At 39.8% G+C, this 23727-nt stretch overlaps 1 protein-coding gene across 3 annotated transcripts in view; it reads right to left on the reverse strand.

The window, feature by feature from the left end:
- Positions 1 to 252: 252 nt before the first annotated feature.
- CLCN5 (chloride voltage-gated channel 5) overlaps positions 253 to 23727 on the reverse strand; it is a 133077-nt gene continuing 109602 nt past the window's right edge. For 2 of the 3 annotated variants that reach the window (XM_014857449.3, XM_070502154.1), the window contains exons 3-13: positions 18909 to 19060; positions 15888 to 15987; positions 12608 to 12795; positions 9522 to 9644; positions 8457 to 8663; positions 6846 to 6926; positions 6063 to 6605; positions 4080 to 4266; positions 2669 to 3067; positions 2297 to 2513; positions 253 to 1070 (exon numbers count right to left, since the gene is read on the reverse strand). In XM_014857449.3, coding sequence (XP_014712935.1) covers positions 980 to 1070; positions 2297 to 2513; positions 2669 to 3067; positions 4080 to 4266; positions 6063 to 6605; positions 6846 to 6926; positions 8457 to 8663; positions 9522 to 9644; positions 12608 to 12795; positions 15888 to 15987; positions 18909 to 19060 — 2288 coding nt within the window. In that variant the 3' untranslated portion in view covers positions 253 to 979. Of the gene's footprint in view, positions 1071 to 2296; positions 2514 to 2668; positions 3068 to 4079; positions 4267 to 6062; positions 6606 to 6845; positions 6927 to 8456; positions 8664 to 9521; positions 9645 to 12607; positions 12796 to 15887; positions 15988 to 18908; positions 19061 to 21168; positions 21369 to 23727 lie in introns of those variants that run through there. The other variant, XM_014857450.3, reaches the window with a different exon arrangement.

The raw sequence follows: 23727 nt of genomic DNA on the forward strand, positions 1-23727 counted from the left end.
GTTCCCTTTACTATTTTTACATATTCCAGAAGCCTAAAGCACCATCACTCGTGGAGGTGGCATCTGGGTAAGAGGATTAGTTGGGACCTCACAAAAATGTGAAATTCCTAGTCACTGACTTTGCTTAGAACTTTTCTAATCATTTGTTTCAACGAAGCTGGAGAAATCATTTCTTGCCACTAACAAATTCATAGCAAAGTCTTTGTCTACTAGCTAACAAATACCATCTGGAAAATTACCCTTTGTGCGGATAAGGAGAAAGTTCTACAACTTATCTTTGTGCACTTCAAAAGAGTACCAGGAACAAGCAAGCTATAAAAGGCAACCTCTCTAAATTCATTTAGAGGAGATTAACCAAAGCAGCATTGTCTTATAATCAGATATTAAAATTAACATACACACACACACACAAACTAATAATGCTAAATGTTGTAACAGGAACAAGATAACATTTGAACTGAATTTTCACAGTCTGGAAAATACCATTACTATTTTCCTTCTGGCTTTCCTTCCCGTGGCTGGAAAAGCAAAGCCCCTTAGTTTACACTTCATCTTCCACCAATGACAGTTAGAGTCCAAAAAAGTGACTTTTTCATGAGTTTCCTGCAGGCTATAAGTCAGGACGGTTGGAATTTTTCTTGCATAGTTTTCAGTGATTGCATACTGGCTAACAATTATGTTTTAAATTAAAAAAAAATCTTTAAAAAAAAGAAAAAATTAAACCATAGCAATCTTGCTTTACTCTTTCAAGAAATCTTCCTAATGCAATATCACAGAAGCCTAACTGTATTTTCTCCTAAAGAGAAGATTAATTTCCAGAGATTATGTAGTGCAACTGGTTAACTTGTAGGAAAGAGACAACACGCTAATATAACTTCACCCTCCAAACATGGGAAATGTGTTTTGGGTACCCAGTTAATAAAATCTATCCATGGTCTGCAATGTCCTTCCTGTTTATATTCAGCACAACCCTGTGATTCTAGTTGAAGAGAATGGAATCAGGATCTTGGTTCGCCATCTGTGCTATATGCTTTAGCACATCCTTTTTCGTAATGATTCCAAGCAATCGCCTAAAAGACAAAACAAGACAACAAAACAAAAATAAACATGGAGTTAAAATAACATTCTCAAAGGTGACACTTTCCCTCCTCAGTCCTTTTCCACTTCGTCTTGGAACACTATCTGTACTTACAGAATGACGAGCTAACAGGACTAGGTTATGTGTAACAGGCAAATGGGACAATGCACGGTTCCTAAACATGCTCCAAGCTTTTCTAGCTCTGAGTCTCAGATCCTGCTATTTCCTCTGGTTTAAATATTCTTCTCTACATAGACGAATCTTACTTACCTTTTGCAACCCAGCTCAAACGTCCCTCCTCTAGAACACCTTCCCTGATCCTACAAGCCAGCAATAACTGTGCCCTCCTCCCAGCACCAGCACGTTCTGTGCAATTGTCCTGTTTGCTGCTGTGCTAGCCCCGCTTGTGTATTCTTAGCTTCCCTCCAACACTGCACACTCCTGGAGGGCAGAGGAGGGTCTTACTCATTGCTGTGTTTCCCAGAGTGCAGTGGAATACCTTCTTACATGAAGTAGGGATTCAGTAAGTGTTGAATGACTCGGTTAGGGAAAGTCCCCTTACTGATTTAAATCCTGCAGGACATCTGTTACACCATTTAGAAACTTTAGAGGGTGAAATTCTTATATAATTGCTGGATTAACATACCATGTTCAGAAAAAAATCCACCCTTCTCCCCAGCCTCCCTTCTTTTCCAATAAAAATAGCAGGGTTTCCTTTACTGGATAAGAAATATCCCAGAAAGAAAGAGTCTTGGCCTTGGGAATCAGAAAGCTTGCATTTAAAGCCTGTCTCTACTATATATTAACTGAGAGCCCTTGTATAAATCTTTAAACCTCACTCAAACTTGGTTTTCTCATCCTCAAATAATAATAATGAGGGTATTGTAAGAATCAAATACTACACTTATACTACCTAATAGCATTACAATGTCAGTGCTGCCTGCTCATAAGAACACAGCTGTTTCTTTTGTGGGGGAGGAACTGAGTTATTTATAGTGTGCAACCAGCAGTTCACATCCCTCAAACACCCATTCTTCCCCAAACTCCTTTTCTATTAATTATGATGATACAAGAAACACTTCCATTTTCATCTCAGAACTTCAAAAAGACCTGTAAGTCCTACTAATGTTCATTTGAATTGGGTTCTCCTTCCTTCTTTATCTCTCTACATTATTTTTTCTCCCACCAACCAATTTGCCTTCACCAAAGAGTTCTCACCCATTGTGTGTAACCAGGCACTGCCGCAGTCCCAGCTTTCGGAAGATATCCACTACGATCTCCATGGGTGTAAGGTCAGTCACAGTGAAAGGGCTGAGATCCAGGATGTTCCGAAGCTTTAGGGTGGGTGGGGTGTATGGTGGCATTGGAGGAGAATGCTCAGTGAAATAAATGACGGAAGTGCTCACAACGCCATCCTGTTTTTTCCGAGCATTTTCTATTTGAAAAGTAGAAAAGAAAGTTGAAAATAGAAGTGCTAGTTCTATTCTTCTGGCCCCCAACTAGTCCCCTCTTTCCTCTGTCTTTCTTCATTTCACATATATTTATTTATTTGCATAGTGGATTCGATTATCCCCTTTCTGAAATCCTTACCAATTGAAATAATGAGATCTCTTCGGAGGACGAAACCTACAAGTCTTTGGGATTCCCGGGACACCACCACTGGGAAGCCACTGTAAGTGGTTTCAGTGATTATGCTCTCTACATCTTCCACAGTCATACTGTCCTGAGTAAGGACAGTCAACAAAGGATCATTTCTCCGGGGCTTCATCACATCCATTGCCAGGGTCTTATGAGCAAACTCTTCTTTGGCTTCAAGAAAGGGGTATCCATTGAGACGGATGTGGGCATCATAGATGCCCTCCCGCCCAAGAGCATCTGCCACCCACTTGCTTGTCATGGCTGCAGCCATCAGAGGCACAATGTATTCCAAGCCACCCGTTAGCTCAAACATTATGACAACAAGAGAAACAGTCATCCGAGTCACCCCGCCTGCAAAAAAACAGACACAGGATACTGAAGGCAGGAAAAGCACAGGATTCGCTACAATTATGGGCCTGTCACAGGCCCCATTCAGGAAACGCTTACTTACCAGAAGCATTGCTAAAAGGAGGTCTCGCTCATAACCGCACAGAGCCCAGCAACCGCGTTTAAAGTCAGTTTCCAGCGGGCGAGTCCGCTTTCCCAAAACAACATCTACAAAAGTACGGAGGCTTCCCTAGTCGTCTTCTTTTTGCCTTTATCTGTTGCTTTTCCCCCCTAATTATAAAAGTAATTGCAGGAGATATCCACCATTTGTGTAACACTACAAGGACAAGAGGTTCTCTGGGACATGCAGGCCCAGTGTGGACAATTCAGAAAATATTTTTTTAAAAACTATGTAAAAGAAAGTCACTATCCATCAGCTCGCTGCCTAGAAATATGCAGAGTAAAACTTGTGAGTGACTTTTTCAAGTCTTCTACTATACAAAAATGTACGTCTTTACACAGGTGAGCTCATATTACATGTTTAATTCACCACCATGCCTTTTCCTCCCACTTTATGTAGGGAACATTTTATGTACTATTACCAATTCACTTAATATCGTACTTAAAGATGTTAAACATATTAACATTGCATTCAATGGCTGCATAGTATAACATTATATGGATGTACCATAATTTATTTAACCGGTCCCTTCCTGTGCACATGTAGGTTGATTCCAATTTTTTGCTATTATAAATAATACCATGAGGAACATTCTTATGCAGATATCTTTGTTCAAATTTCTGATTATTTCCTCAATTTGATGAAATTTGAGAGAAGAATTCCTCCCTCTCAAGAGGGAGGAATGTAGATACATGGTAAAGAATGCTTTCTTAAAGCACTTGAGAAATGGCAAACCTAACAGGAAATGGATGGTCGTTAAAAATAATCTGCAGTCAATTGTGTTTAATATCACTCTTCCTTATTACGTCATTTAGGTAGCAACTTCTTTGAAATCAATACAAACTAATTACTCACCTAAGCAGGCTGCAGCCCCAACCATGGCATAAAGGCCGGGGGTGATGCAATCAGCTCCTTGACTACACCAGCTATTGAAGATGGCCCAGTCATGGTGGTAATAAGCCAGTTGTTCCATTCCTACTCCTAAGAGTCGACCTGCTATAGCACCAACAGCCATGCTAGGAATAAAGAGGCCAGAAGGGATCTGCAAAGAGAAAGCAATAGATGGTTAGTGAGAAATGATGTGATTGCTTGGCATATGGTAAGGGCTAGAGGATTGACTCTCCGCGAAGCGAATAGGCCAATGACAATTTAACTGTGCACTATGCTAGCAAGTGGCTGTACAGATTTGTGTAACACTACAGGCACTAGAGGTTCTCTGGGACGTGCAGGCAAGTACGACTGCAAAGAATCTTACCCTGATTCGGGGTCCATCAGGCAAGAGCCTGAACTCTCCAGACCAACACAGAACTGGAGGCAGAAATTAAGCCTTTCCCAAAGAAAAAGGAAAATAGATGGAGTTTCTCATACATGCAGACATTTTCCCCAATTGTGAATTCTTATCAACGACAACTACCCTTTATTAGCTATCTGCTGTGTTCTATGCTGGATGCTCTACACATAAGATTTCATTGGTTCTTTACAACTACCCCAGGAGGTGGGTGTTACTATTCCCAAATCGCAAAGAACACAAGGATTGGAGAAGTCAAGCAACTCACCTAAGGCCAAGATTTAGTAAATACTGGTGCTGGGTTTAAATGCAATGCTCGTAACCACTTTCCAGTATTGAATCTTAACCCATTGCTCACACAAAAAGGATGGCACATGAGGTTTCAGTTTATTTTGTAAAAGCATAAAGGAAGATTAAATAATTAAGTTTTTTAAATGAAGTAGTGACCATGGTCGCATGACTATCCCAAAAAGGAAGCGTCACCTGTCTCCCCGCTCTGCTTTTGACTCCTAGGAGACTATAGTGAATTCTCAATTTTCTGTGCTAAGACAGGGAAATGATGGCATGGATAAACAAAACAGCAGATTATTTTAAAATAGCTTGTTTGATTTTGGAAAACATTTGAATCTGTGGAGGTCTGATGGTCTGTAAATTTACTTTAAATGAAAGAATGAAGCCACAAGGTGAAAATTAACTTAAGAAGCACTGCAAAACTTTCCACGGTATTGAGGGGGATGGATGACACCATCTCAGAGACTACAGTACTGCCCAAACTGAGTTGCTGAGTTGCTGGTTTAAATCTCTGTTTCCTTAGAGAATAGAGGGAGATAACTTGGTAGTGGGGTGCTAAAGAAAAGAAACAAATGAAGACCTACGAAGGAGGAAGAAAATACCTTAACAACATTTCCTTTCTGGTTTCTTCTGAATGATGGAAATGATAAGGGGTACTGAAAATAAAACTCACTGGTGTGATGCCTCCTTTTGACAGTTTAAATATTTAGGATCACCTGCAAAGCTCTTGATCACTGGACATTGATACCAACTGTGAAGAATATCTTTCGCCTCACATCGGGTCGATACATATGAAATTGCTATCTTGGCGATCAAAATGGGTGAATATCGGCAATTTCATTTGGTTCGACCTATTATTCTGCTTTATTGGTAAACTCTAAATCCACCCTATAAGGACCAACACTGTGTTGGTCAGATATTCTTTTCATATAAAATGCACTGCAATAAATACCTCACCATCCTTTTTGAGGGGCAAAATATGTTTTCCACAGAAAAGGAGAAAACATTTCTACTTAAAATCTCATCACTGAGGTTTGCATTTGGCCCAAAACTAGGCTCGGACAATTTTAGATAGAGATACAACTGTCTACGAAGTTATGAGGACATGTGGGGGTAAAAATGGCTTTTGGGGGTAGGGGACACCATTGGGTGAAGTTGGAAGTGTCACATGAGCTATGAGGATTGTATGATATCTTGGCTTTGCCCTCCAAACCCACAGCCACACACACATCCACCGAGTACCAAAAGAATCTCCTCACCTTCATGCCAAAGGTGAATATAGTAATGATAATTTTCAGTATAAGCGTCAAAGCCAGCTGCCACATGGCACTGTAGACTCCCACACCAGCTGGTCTGTCGGGCAGTTCACCCCCCTTGCTTGTGTTGAAACGGTTCTCATAATCACAGAGCTTGGAGGAGTCCAGAAGGCCACAGTCATTAAACAGCTCAGAAATGAGCTCACTGGTGCTCATACGGGTGTATTCATTGGGGAAAGCCAGGATGGCAGTGATGGCTGTCACGACGAGTACCTCTACGACAGGATACTTGCCCAACTGGGTGGTCTTACGCTTCCGACACCAGGCAATGTTTGTGCGGATAAACAGAGCTCCCCACAGACCACCAAATATGCCCAGCAGAATAAATGGCACAAGCTCAAAGAGATGCCATGGGGTGTGAAACTCCACGTAAAACAGGACCAGGCGGCTGTTCCCAAACGGATTGATAGAGCGTAGAGTAAACGCTGCCACCAAGGCAGCAAAGAACGAACGCCACAATGTTTTGAGGGGAAAATAGTAGCTGACCTATGAGAGAGAAGGTGAGAAAGTAAACTCAATCAATATGCAGAAACTATTTTGAGTCAAAAGCTGGTGCTGCAGAAATTAGAGTTGAGGATGAAAACTGCCCAGAGATCTCTGGTCGCACGGTAAAGCACTGTGTTGGGCAGAACACGTCAGGACTGCCGTGTACAGAGACGCTGGCTAGAATTCCTGACACACAAGCATGCGCACATGCATGCTCTACAGACAGTTAAAAGTAGTTACCTCTTCTAGGCTGAATAATACTCCGCCGATAGGTGCCCCAAAGGCTACAGACACACCAGCTGCTGCTGCAGCCGACAAGACCTACAATCCAAAAGTCAAAATTAGCGATAGAATAATGCCCCTTTCCTATCTTCAATCACATTTTTAAAAGGAAGGTTAGTGGTTACTAAACATTAAAAAAAAAAAGTTTACATGCTCCATATCCAGTTCATCAAAAATGAAGTTCAATTCATATTTACTTTGAAAGCAAACTGTATGCTGAGTTTTGATTCACCTCTACCCAGGCAAAACCAGCAACAATCAACACTTTACTCTTGCCAGTTAAAACTGTTTTTTTTTTCAACTCTTTAGCTTCTATTGTACATTATTCCTGTCTGACAACCTCACAAATTTAATACTGCGTTTACGTCCCTCCACCGTTAGACAGGTAGCTAAACCTACTCAGATTTCGCCTCTCTTCCTCCTGCTAGCCTTCCTCTCCTGCCAGGAACCCTCCTCCTTAAACTATCAAAATGTACTCCATATTTGAAATTTCAACATCTTTGAGTTTCTGTCTGGGTCTTATGGTTAATTTGGTTTGGTTTTGTTTCAGAATAAATCAGTAGGTTCCAATTTTGTGAAAAGTCTTTTCTAATGGAACGACCCCGGTCTTGACCCATTCTATATGTGATTTCTTTGTAATTCAGGGAAAATAGAGCAAGAAGCATTGTTTTTCTAAGTCCTTAATTATAGCAGGACAAAAGTAACCAATGACTCGGAACAATTTTTAAAAAATGCTCTTCCTCCTCAAAATAATATGCATTAACAACTGCATAAACATGAGAACAACCACAGAGATGCTGCAGTGGGACTAACGTAGCGGAGCTGAAGCAGAAGGCAGAGAGAGATCCAACACAGAGAGAAACTAATTCAGGGCAGTGTTAGATAGAAATAAAAGATAAAAAAGCTGGCATCCGAAACACAGGCTGAATTTATATTCCCTCGCAGGAGTAAACAACTTAAAACAATCTTGTACTATTTTTGTAACCTATTTTGTAATAGAAACAGCGCACACTAGCATAGGATTATATATAATTTTAAAAGTCCTTATTTCTCCTTTACCACCACCTCACTTTCCCACTCACCAGAGGCAGACATTTTTAACAGTTTGGGGTAAAACCACTTTCCAGACATTTTCTTACTAGGTGCATATATACACACTTTTAGAAAACATTAATTGAATTATACTATACACATTATTCTGAAATTGCCTTTTGAAATTCAATGAATTTATAGCCATCATTCCATGCCAGTATATATAGGGCTATCTCATTCTTTTTCATGGTTGCATAGTATTCTATAGTATGAACAGAATATTGTGCAATCAGTCCCCTGTTGATGGACATTTTGATTCCGTTTTTCACTATGTTGGCGAATGCTGCACTGACTATCCCCACACAGCTTTGTGCACACCCATGCTAGGATGGCTGTAGGATAAATTCCCAGAAGTGGAACTGCTGGGTCAAAGGGTTATCTGCATTAACATTGGCAGAATTCTCAAATTCTCATCCCTAAGATTGCACCATTTATGGTCTCACTAAAAAAGAGACTATTAAGGCCATTTGTTATTACCTCTCTGCGCTTGGCTTCATTCTTCCTGTACTTGTTGAAGCAGTGGCACAGGATGTTCCCACAGCAGCAAGCCACGTGCACTAGGGGACCCTCTTTGCCCAGGCTCAAGCCAGATGACACTGCCAGCACCAATGTGATGGTTTTGATAATCAGGGTCCACTTACCCAAATAGCCCCTAATAATGAAACCACTCAAGATAGTTTTTATCTGCAGGTCAAACACAGAGAGATTGAATATAGACCAAGCAAGTAAACAAGGCTAAGAAGCAATAATCTGGACCTCACTATGAAAACTGCACCTTTTGAACAAGTGACATTTAAATGCTTAACTTACAGTGATCCCAGTTTGGGAGGGAGCCCAGGACCCCAAGTAGGCAAAAGCTGTTCTTTAAGCTTTCACATTCCTTTTCTTTGGCCATGTGATAGCTGGGCAAGGGAGTAGGGTAAGTATGAGAGTGTGTATATGGCAAAGAGGAGGCAGAGAGGGAGGGTGTTGTCCTTACTTACATTTTTACAAGCTAGTATAGCCTTGATTCTCTGCCAAAGAACTTTGTAACTATGGCTTGCTCAGGAAACAGAGAGGGGCAAGGTCATCCGGGTAACCTAAAATCTCAGTGGTTTCAGTCAATGTCAAGCAATCTAAACCAAAAGTAGTTAAAAACAGGGTTGTAATCACCCTCCTTCTAGCCCAACTCATATTCTTGGAAATGTAGCAAAATAGTTTTAGAGCTTTTGCCCTAACAAAGTTGACGATACCACTCCTTTTTCAGGCCAGAATCTTAGGCTCTACCCTGGGAACTTCTTGGGTAGGGAGTTGGGGAGGTCCTCAGGGGCCTGGCTCACCAGGAACCCCTCAGGAGGCTTGGAATCGCCTCCCTTTATTTAATGTCCACGTGGCCCAGGCTGGGAGGAGACTTGCGGGCAGACCTAGAGAGGCCCGAGATTGCCTCAGGGTCCAATCCTATTTAACATCCACATTGTGCTATACGCTGCAACACATATTAAAGGATTTTAACCAAAAAGGATTCATTATTGTTACCATTTATAAGCCATTTTAGAGACTCACCTCAGGGATTCCAGAGCCACAGGCATAAGGCGCAAACACCTTGACAAGAGATACAGCAAGGAAGGCAAACAGGAGAGCCCAGAGGACGTACATGAAGTAATTGACTATGTAGGCAAAGGCTCCCTGGAACAGGGAAAAAAGAAAGAAACTTCTTTTAGCCCAGACAGCCTCAGTGAGGCATGCAGCTCTTCTCAGTAATGGGTTTTCAGGAGAGAGAGTCAGAAAGAAAAACACCATTATTAAACTGCTGAAGATGTACCTTCCAGATAGTCAGCAAAGCAACTACTGAAACAGTCAGCCGCTTGCTACTAAAAGTAGGAGGCTTTGGTACACACAAAGTAAAATGACAGCAGCTTCGAAGGATGGACAAGAACAAAGAGCAAACAGAACCCTGAAGCGAATTCACTTTCTATATGAGCGCTTTCATTGGTGTTGTAGTCAAATATATACGATTCTATGTCAATTTTATTAAGTCTTAACAGCTCTTTCATCGGAATGGCTGAATACTGGCTATTACACATTTCAAGTGAAGAGCGGCTAGCTACCTACTTTGATGTCAGATTCTCCCAGGAGATTATAGTGTCTAAAATTCCTGAGTGTTTTTCTTAAAATACACAATTAAGTTCTGTAGAGAACGACCACATCTATGAGAGAATTTTTCTACCACAGACTCAGCAACAAGTACGGTAGAAAGTTTCAGCCTCTGGCCATAAAACTAAGCCCGTGAGATGCCAGATATCCCCAAGAATAAAACAGCAAGAGCTATTTTTTTTAATGGAGAAAATATACTTTTAAGACTATCCCCCAGTGATAATGAAGTTTGCCAGAAAACAAATCTAATTTTGAACACTAATAAGGATTCACCAACATCAAAGGGCTTGCAAATAGTTACGCCTTCCAAAAAAGGTATTTTGAACATTAGGAGGTTATGCTCGCTGATTGAAATATTAGAAGTTGAAACTCACTCAAATTACACAAAACACAAAATTCAATGGACTTTTGACTTTTTAAAACATAAACATTATTAAAATAATTCACCGAGCTAAACTAGGAGAATAAAATGCTCAGGTTTTTTTCTGAGTTATAATTTTGACACAGGTTTTCCATTATCTTAGTCCCTCAGAGGAACAAATAATTGCTTTCTCTTGGTCTTTCAAATGTAGCTACGGAGGAAGAAGCCTCCAGAGGTAGGAAACAAAGAGGGGAAGGGAGTGAAAGAGAAAGCAGCTGAACCTGGCTAGAGGCAGAGACCAGGAGGCCAAATTCTTGGCAGGAGAACTCTTCTTAAAACCTAGAAAGCTCTTCCCCCAAGCAAGGATTTGATTCATAAAGAGGAGAGCCAGAGAAATGTGTCACTTGAGTAAATCTCAAGCTCCAGTTTGAAAGTTATGGTTGGAACACAAACACAAACACACACACACAGAGCTATAAGGGGGGCTTTGTGGTGATGGAACAATAGTTCTCTATCTTGATTGTGGTGGTGGTTACATAAATCTACACATGTGATAAAACTTCAGAGAACTACACACACACACACACACACACACACACACGCATCTATGCCCGTAAAACTGGTGAAATAAGGTCTGTGGATTGTACCAATGTCAATTTCCTTGTTTTGCTATTGTACTATAGTTACATAAGATGTTACCGTTGGGGGAGGCTGGGTGAAGGATATATGGGGGGGACCTCCCTGTACCTTGTTTTGCAACTTCCTGTGAATCTGTAATTACTCCAAAAATACAAGAGTCAAAAAAAAGCAAGGGAATCTCATACACATACACACACAGACTCACCCTAAATTCCAGGGCTTCTCAAACTTTTCTACCCAAGTACTCCTAATCTAGGAGAGAGGATAAGGGGTGGGGTACCCAGGAGTAGAGTTGAAATAGAGATTATGTTTTATCTTAACAAACATGGGAATTTTGCAATCCTTTTTAATTAAATGTAATTTTTTAAAAAAAATTCTTCCAAATATTCAGGAAAAACTGATATTCTGGGAAGGTACATAGCGTTTGCCCCATGGTTTCACCTACCCTCTGGCACGCTGTCCTTATCCCAGTTTGAAAAGCATAGACTTCAACCCTCCCTCACATGTAGTATGGATCTACTCCTTTTACTGAACTCTTTCCCCAAGTCAATATGCATAGTCATATGTGTACTTAAACACTCTTATTCCTGACTTTATTATTTTCCTATCCTTCTTTCCCCTTGACTGACTCTGTGTGCCATTTCAAACTGTGGACCAAAGTAGGTATAAAAATAAATTTTAAAAGTACAAACATATATCCTAGTCTTGTCCCCTTCACTTCACTAATAGAGTGGATGGGCAGTGAGCCAAGAGGGTACCTGTTTTAGTTGGTAGAAGTCAGAGTAGAATTGGGAATTGAGAATTATTTTGTTTTGTGTGTTTTTAGTAGGAGAGATCTAACGTACAACTGAGTGGTAATAGAAAGGTAAGGAGCTGAAAAACAACATTACTTTTGCATTGAAAACCATAGGCTAGAAGACAATGAAATCAAATGAAAACATTTGAACAAATGTTCATTTCAAATTGGACAAATGAAAGCATTGATTTAATCTCAAAATGAGACTGGGGCAATTTTATTCCTGGGTTTTTGTTCTTTTGATATAGAAAGTATCATAATTTTTTGAATGTTGTAAGGTAATGCTCAGGGAAAAATTACTTTTGGAGTCTATATGATAAACACATTTTTAACCCACTCCATCCTTTTTTAGAAATAGCTTACCTGTTGGCTGGCTCTGACATTTCTACTGAAATTATTAGAGAAAGATAGATTCAGTTACACTGTGTACTAACAACCAAGAAGAAATACTAGGCTTGTTTAAAACAAAATTTAAAACAAAAATTTTAACTCATTGCGTAAGCATCAAACAATTCCACATGCCAAAAGAGATGAAAATAGGGCTACACTTAAACCACAGAGAAAGACAGCTGGCATTGGTTCCCCTTTTCATGAAAAGGAAAATAGGGGAAGATCCCACAGTTGCCACAAGTACAGCATAAGAAATGAAGTAAATGTAAGAATAAAAGTCAGTGGTTCAGAAAACCCGCTACACATTACCTCGTCCGTGCTGATGATAAGCTGGGACCAGCTATTCCACTCTGGACATTTGTCTCTGTCTTCAAAGGTGACATGCTCGGAGTTCCAGCAACAGTGTTCATGGTTAAACCATAATCCCCCTGTGCATATACCTTCTTTTAAGTCTGTCATCCAATGAGCAGAAATGTCTATCAAGCCAGCTAGGGAACCTGATTTGAGGGGAGGAAAGGAAAGGCCAAAGTTGTCAAAGAAAACGAGGGAAGAAGAATTAAAATAACGGACAAGCGTATGCTTTCCCATTCCATCTGCAACTTTTTTCTAGTTGTCTGTCTGCTTGATTTTCACCCATAATCTCTCATATATTCCACCTATTTTAACATTAAATACCTGTTCAGGAGGGGAAAAAAACAAAACATCGTCTGCATTAAACACCGTGTCTGTGGAATTTCTATATAGGGCAATCTTAGGGCAGTGCAATGTGGTTGGATGGGAGCAAGGGGCAAGTGGATTTGACTGTTAGCTGATTTACGTGGCAAAGACTCTGCTTTGACTGAGAGTTGATGAATACTGATCCATAAAGACCGTTAAGTTTATTAAAGATTATTTTATTCTCACTATATACATAAGATTGAGAAAATGTGAATTTCCCACATTGAAGAATATTATATGATATTTATTTGAGATGGCTTGCTGAGGGGAGCTGAAGACTATGGGGAGAAGGGCTCAGTCCTAATAGCGATTTTTCTCCATGGACAAGGGAATCTGAGCTGCTGGCAGGAAGGCGTTCTAGGCTAAGGGAACCGAATCTATAAAAGCACAAACTGTGATGTACGTGGAAGGTTAGAGGAAGCTGTAGACATGTTGAAGTCTCCTGAGTCTAGGATGTGAACATTCTGAGGCTTTCTTAGTGGGAAGGAGCAAACAATATTATACACAGAACATACATCAAAGGAAATTATGAGAAAATGAATAGTGAACTGGGGACTTATGCACTATGGCTAGTAGACTGATAGAGTTCAGACAGTTATAGTACTTTTGATTCTGGCCTTCTCATCATTTCTGTAGTCCAGACCAAGAAACTCTGGCATAAAGAAATTAAATGGTCTAGAATTGTGCTGTAGGGAAATAGCAAAGACATCATAAAATTCACAGCCCCTGAATTCCCAGACTGTTCCTGAATTCAGACACACTGCCTCTATTGTTGCTCTCCGATGCTTAAAATACAAAATACCCTGTGTGTATGAGGGAAAGAAAAATATTCACTGACCACCTAGTGACAAGAAATACATTAAAAAGTTGAGGATATTACACCTATATTCCAACAGGCTGGAGGCCATGTCATGTGTATGTTTTGGTAGGTGCTAAAAGTGTTAACACAGGTTATTTACATACTTGAATAACCTAGTCAAATCTAACACATTGTTTGACACCTACTCTTGGCCACTCCGGCCTCCACCTTCTCTTCCTTCTAAATCTTACTGCACTTATTGTCTGGATTCAGAAATTTAACATGATGTTAGAGAGTTTGGCTTGTTCTCTGGTGGTTCCACGTGTGCATGTCATATTCTACCCAACACTGGTACCCTCAATTCTATCTTCCCTTCGACTTCTACTTCTCCTCCTTCTTTTTCCAATTGGCTCTTTCTTCCCTGGTTACAAATTTTACCAAGTTTCCCCTACCCTAAAGAATAAAATGCCTTCCCCTGTCCCTGTTACCATTCTAAGCTTCTGCCCCTTCTCTCCTTCCAGTGACCACCAAATACCTCCAGAACCTCTATACTGGTTGCTTCCCCTTGAAATCTGGCTCCTAATATTTACCTGAGATGGTTTTTCAAGATCATTGGTATTCTCCTAACTGCTAAACTATATAACTCATTCTCAGCCCTCTTCCTTCTCTTCAGCCTCTCTGCAATACTTGGCATTACAGACCACCCAGCCTATTATTAGCCAGCTCTATACTGTGTGAGCCAGAAGGAGCAGTGTTAATACTCTGGACCACAGGTTGGCAAACTATGGCCCGAGGGTCAAATCTGCCTCTATGTTTGTAAATAAAAGTTTCTCTTGGTCACAGCCCCACTCATTTGTTTACCTATTGTCTACGGCTGCGGCTGCTTTCCCGCTACAAGACCATGTGGCCCACAAATCCTAAAATATTTACTATCTGGCCCTTTACAGAAAAAGCTTGCTGACCCCTGCCCTAGATAATCTTTGAAAACCCAGCTATGGATGAGCCATTCCTCATTTGCAGCAATCATCTTATACTCCATGGCTCATGAATTATCGCTATGTAACAGCAGCAGCAGCATCGTTAATAACTGGGCACTGTGCTGAGTGCTATGTGTGCTGTATCTCATTTAATCCTCACAACGAATGTATAATATAGGTACTCTTATTATCCCCATTTTACAGATCAGTAAACTACAGCTTCCAAGGGTTAAGAAACTTGTCAAAAGTCACAAAATTAGCAAAGGGCTGGGATTCAGATCCAGGTAGCCACAAACTAAAGCCTGTTGCTATTAACTGCCATTTCATCCCATCCAGCTCCAGGTTTCCCACCTGACTTCTATTTTAGCTCCATATTCCAGATCTTCCTAGTCCCATCTTTTAATGCCATAATGTACAACTCTTAGCATCTCTTCCTGGTATTCTTGGCTTTCTGCTTCTCCCATAGGAGAGGAAGCCTGCTCGGGAATTTGATTTAAAGCTATATTTGCATAGCATATGTACTAATCCTAGTTAGACTGGAGTGACTTGGGAGGTTGATGAAGATGACAGGAAATGGTGGTACCATCCCACTCCTCAGCCACCATGAAAGAATGAGATTATAAGCTCCTTGAGGGTATGAGCCATATCTTACATGCTTTTCTTTACCACCAAACGAGAGAGTAGATGTTTAAGAAATAGCTACAAAAATCTCTCAGGAAGTCCTCTTCTACATCTTCTCTCCTAAACCCCATGCAGTATGTGTTTTTTTTTTTTTAAAAAAAAAACTGTCTCCAACAGAGGAGTTCTTCTTCAAGACCAGCACCAAAAGGCAGCATCCTAAAATGGATAAAATACTTTATAGCATACAAATGCATTTAAATGCATTTCCTCATTTCATCTCACTTACTTAAGGAAGGAGATGCAGGTATTAGTACCCCTTTATGGATGGGGACATCAAGCTTCCAAAAGGTCCACCAGTAATTCATGTCACATAGGAAAACAATAAAGCAAACGCTCAACTCGGTTCATGACTTGGGGGAGAGGCACGCCACAATTTTAGGAGATTTGTTTAGAAAACTAACATAGTTTACCATACCTGATAAAAGCCCAATAAGTAGCATCAACAACCAGCCAGAAAAAGCATCACTCACACTGTGAATTAAGGCCCATGTGGACTCTTTGCTTTTATTGGTAATCTAGGGAGAAATGAGAAAACATTGGTACACTCTACATATACCCTTACTTTTTCACCTCAAAATGTGCAATAAAGTAAGGAAACACAAAGACAAATCTATTCATTGAGCATAGACACCAACTTGGAGTTACTTCTCAAATCTACTCATTGGGAATAGAGAACAATTTGGAGTTACTTCTCACATAATCTTGGGCTGAACTAACATCACCAAGAACTTTGAGATTTATTGGACCTTGTCTTACTGAATCCCACCTTCACCTACAGTATTGCAATGCCTGCAAGCACCTTATTCAGGGCTTCCCCATTCAGCTGCTAATTTCTTATAGCATCAATCGGTTTTGCTTATTGCAGTGGTCTCTTTCTGCCCTGGACATCAGATATTCTAAGGATGGTCTCTTGACTCACAGGAAAACAGTTTGATTGTTTTTCAAAGAATAAACAAACATGGGCTTATTTGAATGGTGAAAGTACAATCTGAGGTTTACTATCTGGGGCTGTGCTTCAGGTCAGGCAAATTCCAAGATTGGATCCCACAGACCCCTAACTGTACATTGATCATAGACAGTAAATGATATCAGGGATATAGCTCTTTATTTTCAAAAACCTGCTGGGAATATCTGAGGCTATCAAGAGGTGCAGAAAGTTTTACCTTTTAGGTCCTAGCTTTTTCAATTCAACCCTCAGTGCCCACGTTTCAAAACCAAGCATTCTGAGAGCTTTGTCATTGGTAGTTCCACCTTTTCTGTATCTCTACTTCTTATCTTTGAAACTGTGACTTAGCTACCCATTTTCATCTACAGCAACACTGAAAATAATAACAATAAATTATAGAAATTGTAAAAGCAATTTAAGAATTTATTTTGACCTATGACTTTTAAGTTTCCAGTTTCAGGGCTGAAAGTAGATGAGGTGACATTTTTCCCTGTGACAGTTTCCGTTCTGATGATAAAAAGTTAATGCTAAAAAAATCCCCTTTGAACACACATTTTTTTAAATTTTATTTTATTTTTTATTTATTTTTTTATTAATGTTATGATAGATTACAACCTTGTGAGCTTTCAGTTGTACATTATTGTTAGTCATGTTGTGGGTACACCTCTTCCCCCTTTGTGCCCTCCCCCCACCCTCCCTTTTCCCTGGTAACCACCGATCAGATCTCCTTGTCAATATGCTAACTTCCACCTATGAGTGGAGTCATATAGAGTTCGTGTTTCTCTGACTGGCTTATTTCGCTTAACATAATACCCTCGAGGTCCATCCACATTGCTGCAAATGGGCCAATTTTGTCTTTTTTTATGGCTGAGTAGTATTCCATTGTGTATATATACCATATCTTCTTTATCCAATCATCAGTTTCTGGGCATGTAGGCTGGTTCCACGTCTTGGCTATTGTAAATAATGCTGTGATGAACATAGGGGTGCAAGGGACTCTTGGGATTTCTAATTTCAGTGAACACACGTTTTAATTGATTTTGAATTATTACTTTGAATAATTTGTCTCAGATGCCACCTTTTTACTATAATGGGAAATATGCCCTTGTCATATCACAGGTGATTTTCACAATGTGAATAACATGTTGAATATGCAACTGATGACAAACTGAACTCTGAATTACAGATAGGAGAAATTCTAAAGCCATATGATTCTAACTTTTAAAGCCTGCATGATGAATTGATATGATAGATAGAAAGAATATGTATGTGAGTTCCCAAATAGTAGAAACTTTATGAAAAACATAGAACATTTTATAGAGATCACCTTTTTTAGTTATGGTAAGAAAGTTCAGTGGGATTATCACAAATCCAAGGATTACAAAGGAATTTCTCAAAACCTACACCTGGAACAACCTGACTCCTGGGTTCAGGTGGCCATGAGAAAACCAGCCAGGAGCCAGGAAAGGCTTAAGAATGAAAAATGATCTGAACCTGACTGCTCAGGAGATTCACTGGGCTCTGAGAGGAGGAAATTATGAACTCAGGAGAGAATGGGGCCAGCGTAAAAATCAAATTTTAAATTTGAAGTCACAGCAGAAATATTAAGAAAGAAAAAAATAACAATACCAACTGTTGGTTAAAGAAATGCCTTACCAGAAGATCACCTCCTGAATCAGGACGGCTGGGGCTGGGGCTCTACCTTTTTGATAAGCTCTCCATGTGCTCCTGACACAAACTACAAACTGCGATTCTCTGATTTAAATGATACACAGCAACAAGTTAAAGGCAAATGACCTTGGCAGACTGCTTTGAAAATTTTCACAGTACTTTGAAAAGAGAAAAGTGGGGAAATTCTCTTGCTAAACTCAAAAGAACCTGTGCCATAGCCATAAGTACCATCTATTACCTATAATATTAAATTAATATCTTTAATTTGAACTTGATTGGCCTTTTGGTTTTGTTTGAGTTGAATGCGTCCATCTGCTTTGGTTGTATGGTTGTACAGGAGCTATAATCACAAGGAGTTTACCTTCTATGCTTCAGTAAACATTAGGGATCTGAGATTTTTTTCTTTTATTCCTTTAAAAGGAGCCCATTTACTTTTTTTAGTTCTAAAAATCCTGCTTCAAAGGAAAACCATAAAAGGAAGATAAGATAGGGAATGAAGATCTTTGAAATTTATTTTGGTCCCTTCCACCAAGTCTGTTTTCACCTCTCTGCATAGGTATTTATACCTATTTGAGGGCTGCAAGGATCCTTTTCAACTTCTTACTATAGGAAGATAAATCATCATTAAATATAAATTCTTCTCAAAATCATATAGAAGATGCCTTAAAAATAAGTTAAAAAATAAAACCCTACATTGCCAACAGAAATCAGACTCAGCCACATCCAGGGCTTAAGGAAAGAATACATAAAGAATATATATTTTCAACTTCTTCCCCTGCTGCTTCCTAACACTTACTCATGTACCATCTTTCATCTTACCTCTCGGTGCCTATCCCGGTCTCGAGATTTCTCTCTCACCCAGTCAATTGTATTGAAATCATCATAGGTCCCCACACCAGGGATTGGCTCTTCCAAGAAGTCCATCATCCTATTTGAAGAACCTATTCCTCCACCATTGTATGACTTGTCCTCTGTATTGAACAGGAAACAGACATTAGTACTTCAGACACTCTGGACATTTTTCATACCTCCTGTCTGAGCACCAAAAGGTGAGCCCTTAAACTATCCTGATAAAGCAATATGGTGGGAACATACATCACATTCAGAGGTTTCTGTGGTCTAGGCACAAAATGACAAGTGTCTTAAGGCAGTGTGAATGGAAAGGGACAGATGAGAGTGACAGTACAAAGAGAATCAACAGGAGCCAAAGTGCAGTGGGAAAGGATTTATGAAACAAAAGATGGGGAGCTTGGAGTAACTTAGGTATCTCAGTTTCTCTTGTGGAAGGGAGACCAAAGGGTCAAAGGTCTTTGCAAACACATCATATCAGAAACCATTTTACATTTATATGGTAGTAATTCAATCCTAGGAGGTAGCTTTGAGTGGGGACTCCAAAGAAACATGTCAGGCTCTTCAAGAGTTAAGCTGGCTAGAATGTAGATATTTTCCTTCAATAGCTATAAGACTTTGATCCTTGATGTAACGGGCTTATAGAAACTTTTACTGAGTATGTCAGAACAGTCTAAGATTTACAGGTAGAGATTTAGGAACAGTGCATGGCTCAGTGATGAAATGTCCCTCTCTGATCCTTCAACTGAAACAAACATACCCATTTGCCCAACCATCACAGTCCTTTATCTGTTTCGCTTTTAGTGCTTCTATTACAATTAGTTATGCAAATACTTTATCTTCCTTTCCAGACTAGAAGCTCTTTGAGGGCAGCCTATATCTGATTCATCATTGCCTTCTCCAGTGTCTAGCACACATCCAAGACTCAATAAATATCAGCTGAACCAAAGCTTGTTTGATGAACAGTGGGGATGAGGGAGAAGTATTCACACTCAGATGTTGTAGTCACACCAGGTCACTTAGTATGGCTTAATTCAAAATATTACCACAATCCTCTGGTGGAACAATGTTTCGCTATTTCGCTACTAAACACAAAATGTAAAACAGTATTCAGGAATTTATGCAAATATACACTGAGGGAAAATGCACAGTAATGCCATCATTGAACTCAAACAGCCAAAGCTCACATTTGCAGCATCAACCTTGGCAGGGACAAAGCTTTATCTAGACTGTTTGGTGATGAATCCCTCTGCAGAGAAGGCCAAAGGGAGCCTGAGCTGACCCCCGCTCCCCTCATCTGCATCCCCATCTTCACTCTCAACTCCTAACAGACAACTTTAGCACTCTTACAGGGTAAGTTTGAATTAACACCCAAGCTGTATCTGGTTTACAAATTGTAAGTCTTCCAAATACCTAATTCATCCTACCTTTTACAAGCAACACACACATTTGAAAAGAAAAGCTCTGCAAAATCCAAATCAAATCCAAATCATATTGAGGGTGGGTGGGGGTAGGGTCGGAGTGGAGGAGGTAAACAAGTTAATCTTAAAACCCCTAACCAAAGTCCTTTCCATATCTTCAAGCATACCTGGCTGTAAAATGGTTGGCTGCTGAATCAGCAGCCCAGCATTTCCTATCATGTCAGTGGCATACTGATAAAGATTAATGTTGGTGTGTTGTTTGAGAGCTTGGAGGGAAACAGCCAGCTAGGAAATGAGGGCAGAAAGAGAATAAAGTACATGGGGCGGGGAGAAACAAGCCGTTTCAATTCTCAAGACAAATGCTGACACCAACACAGGACACCAAACAACCAGAAATTTACTTTCTTAAAGCAGGTTCATGTCTCAATTGAATTTGCTCTGGTTTAAGAGTGCTCCTTTCAGGAAAATTAGAAAAGGATTTTGTGAAACTGGTTTTTAAAAGCATCCCACAGCTATCTAATGTTACACCATATACCTAATGAGGTCCCCAGCTCTAAGGATATTAAGACAAAATGAAGATCTGCAACAGCTTCCTAACAGGAAAGAAAGAATCCTATTACATCACTAGGTAACATGAGCACTGCATCATCCTTCTTTGTAGATAGTCTCCTGTTAGAAACGCAAATTGTCAGGCGGCTCTAAAAGAGCAGGCAGTGATTAGAATCCGACAACAGACTGCTTGTGATTCTCCAGATCCCCTTCTCCCTGGGGTCACGCTTCGGTCCTTGGCCAGGCTTAAGTCTGCTTACCTTCAATCACAGCTTTCTTTTTTTCTGCCTCAAGGAAGAAATAACCTTGGCGGCCCGCATTTGGTCATTTAGGTTGAAGAGCTTTTACAGAAGGAGCCCCAGTATGAACTGCCTTAGAGGAGCACTTGCTGCGTTCTCTGCCTTTCACAGCAACAAACGCCACCTAAAGAACCACCAGTGTTCCCAGCGGTCAGAATGTGATGTCACTGTTGGAATCATGTGACCAGACCCTTGGACCAGCCTTGGTGAAAGGAAGATTTTTAACCGAGCACAGAAGCCTTAAAGATGTAGTCTCATGTAAACAAATGCCATCAAACTGGGGGCAGTCGGGTCAGTTCAGAACACCGGGGTCCAGGCAAGTTTTAGTCTTCAGACTTCATTTAGCAGTAAATCCAAGAAGGCAAAATAGAAATATCTGAAAGCATTTAGAGTTACAGGGATCCTAAGCCAAAAGGGGAGAGAGGTAAATATAGAATAGGCTTTTTAAAAACTGCACTGGAGAGCAATCACATGGATAAACTCTCACAAACGTAGCGCTGAGTGAAAGATGCCAGACACAATAGAGCACATAACATGATTCTGTTCGTGTAAGTTCAAAACCTGGCAACCCTAAAGGACATCATTTTAGGATACAAAAGTAAGCAACCACATGACAAAGAGAAACAAGAAAACGACAAAAGCAAAGGCAGTAGCTACCCAGAGGAGAGAGGAGGTCGCCATCTGGAGGGAGCACATGGTGAGGGTGGGGTTTCTGGAATGCTGGTCATTTTTCTTGATCTGAGTGGTGATTACCTGAGTGTTCACATTATAATTATTTTTTAAACTGTATACATATGTTTTATGTCTATGTACACATCATAATTAGAGAAAAACATGAAAAACTGAACTGCATATGAATTTACTATACAAGGTCAGTTCTTGAATAGCACCTAGAAACTTTGAAAACCCAGAATATGGTCTAGAAAATGAGTCGTTTCCTAGTATTAGTGCTCTACCCAGAAAGCAACATCAAATCTGATCTCATTAATCCAAACTGGGTAAAAGTAGCTATTTCAGCCATGAAAACAGATTCACTACCATATTTGTATTGTTCTAAAGGCTTTCCCTTCCCCAGCTCTATGCTGAAGGCTATTCTTAAGCAGGTCTTAATTAATTGTGCAATAAAGCCACTCCAATAAAGTAGAAGAAAATTGCCTTCTCCCAACTTCCTAAGTGAATCCACAGGGCAGCTACTGTTAAACATTAATCCAGTCAGTGTGCTCCAATAATCAGCCCTAAACGTAGGGCTTCAAAACGTTGTGACTACTCTCAACTATTCTTAAGGCCCAATACATCCTGAAAGGTTAATATGACAAAACCTTATGAAGTGGGAGGAATTTCATGAAACCCATATGCTTTTAGTCCGATCCATCATTATTATAACATCTCAGTCTCTTGATGAACTAATCTAGCATTAAAGAGAAGAATTAAAATGGAGTGGCAACTGATAGTATTGTGGCAATCAACTACAATGCTTAAAAAGCAAAAGCTATTTGTGGCCCAAGTGTGACTGTCTCATACAATTACACTTTTGGAAAAGTATGCATATCTTACTTAAGAAGGATGACATGCCCAATCTCATAAGCCTCCTTCAAAGACATTCTTTATTAAATAGGATTCTCTCTGTAGTATCTGAAGACTACTACAGAATTCGCTTACATTATCTAATAAGGCTTACATTATCTTATTAGATTATTTACACTCCAAGGTACTATCTTTTTTGGTACCTAAGAATGTACAGTTCTTCAATGTACAGTGACTGGATTATATAACTGTCTGGTGTTAATAACTTTTGATGACAGTTCGTATGTTTTTCAAATGCTACATCAGGGCTTCTACGGGAGAAACTTTTTTATTCCATGGAAGTTTACTTCCTTTGAAAACTATAGGGCTGGTAGCTATGGCACAGTCCTCATATTAAAATGAGATGCAATTACAATTCAGGTTAAGAAATGAGGCACAGGTATTAAGGAATTGACATGTTATATTTCTTTTACTCTTTTCTACACCCCTATTCTCTTCTCTGACAAATTTGTAATCTCTAGCATATGTTCATTATACAGACTGCCACGTGTAGGGCAATTGATATTATTGTGAAAATGAGACAAAGAAATGCTTACCGATTTTTAATGCATCCTATGATAAAAACAATAATACAGTTAATACTTGGAGACAAGCAGAGTTATCTTTCTAGAACACAGATCTGATCAGATCATTTTCTGATTTCTAAAATGTCAGTGGCCCCTACAACAATGTTTTTAAAACTTTCAGCATAGTAAGACCATTTAATGGGCATTTGGCACAAGTGTGGACCAGGAATTTTAAAATATTCATCATAAATTTTAGAAGGGAAAAAAATAAAATATTTTAAAATGCATAATAATAATAATGATGATGACAATGGTATTTCTCCTATTTTAGGTTCATCAATGAGAGGGATTAAATTGTTTGCACTCCTTCATGGAGGCACCTATATCTGACTTGATGACAAATTGCTTAAGCTGTGGGTCATATTCCACA

This window comes from Equus asinus, chromosome X (assembly GCF_041296235.1).
Source record: "Equus asinus isolate D_3611 breed Donkey chromosome X, EquAss-T2T_v2, whole genome shotgun sequence".
In the NCBI taxonomy this organism is placed as follows: Eukaryota; Metazoa; Chordata; class Mammalia; order Perissodactyla; family Equidae; genus Equus; species Equus asinus.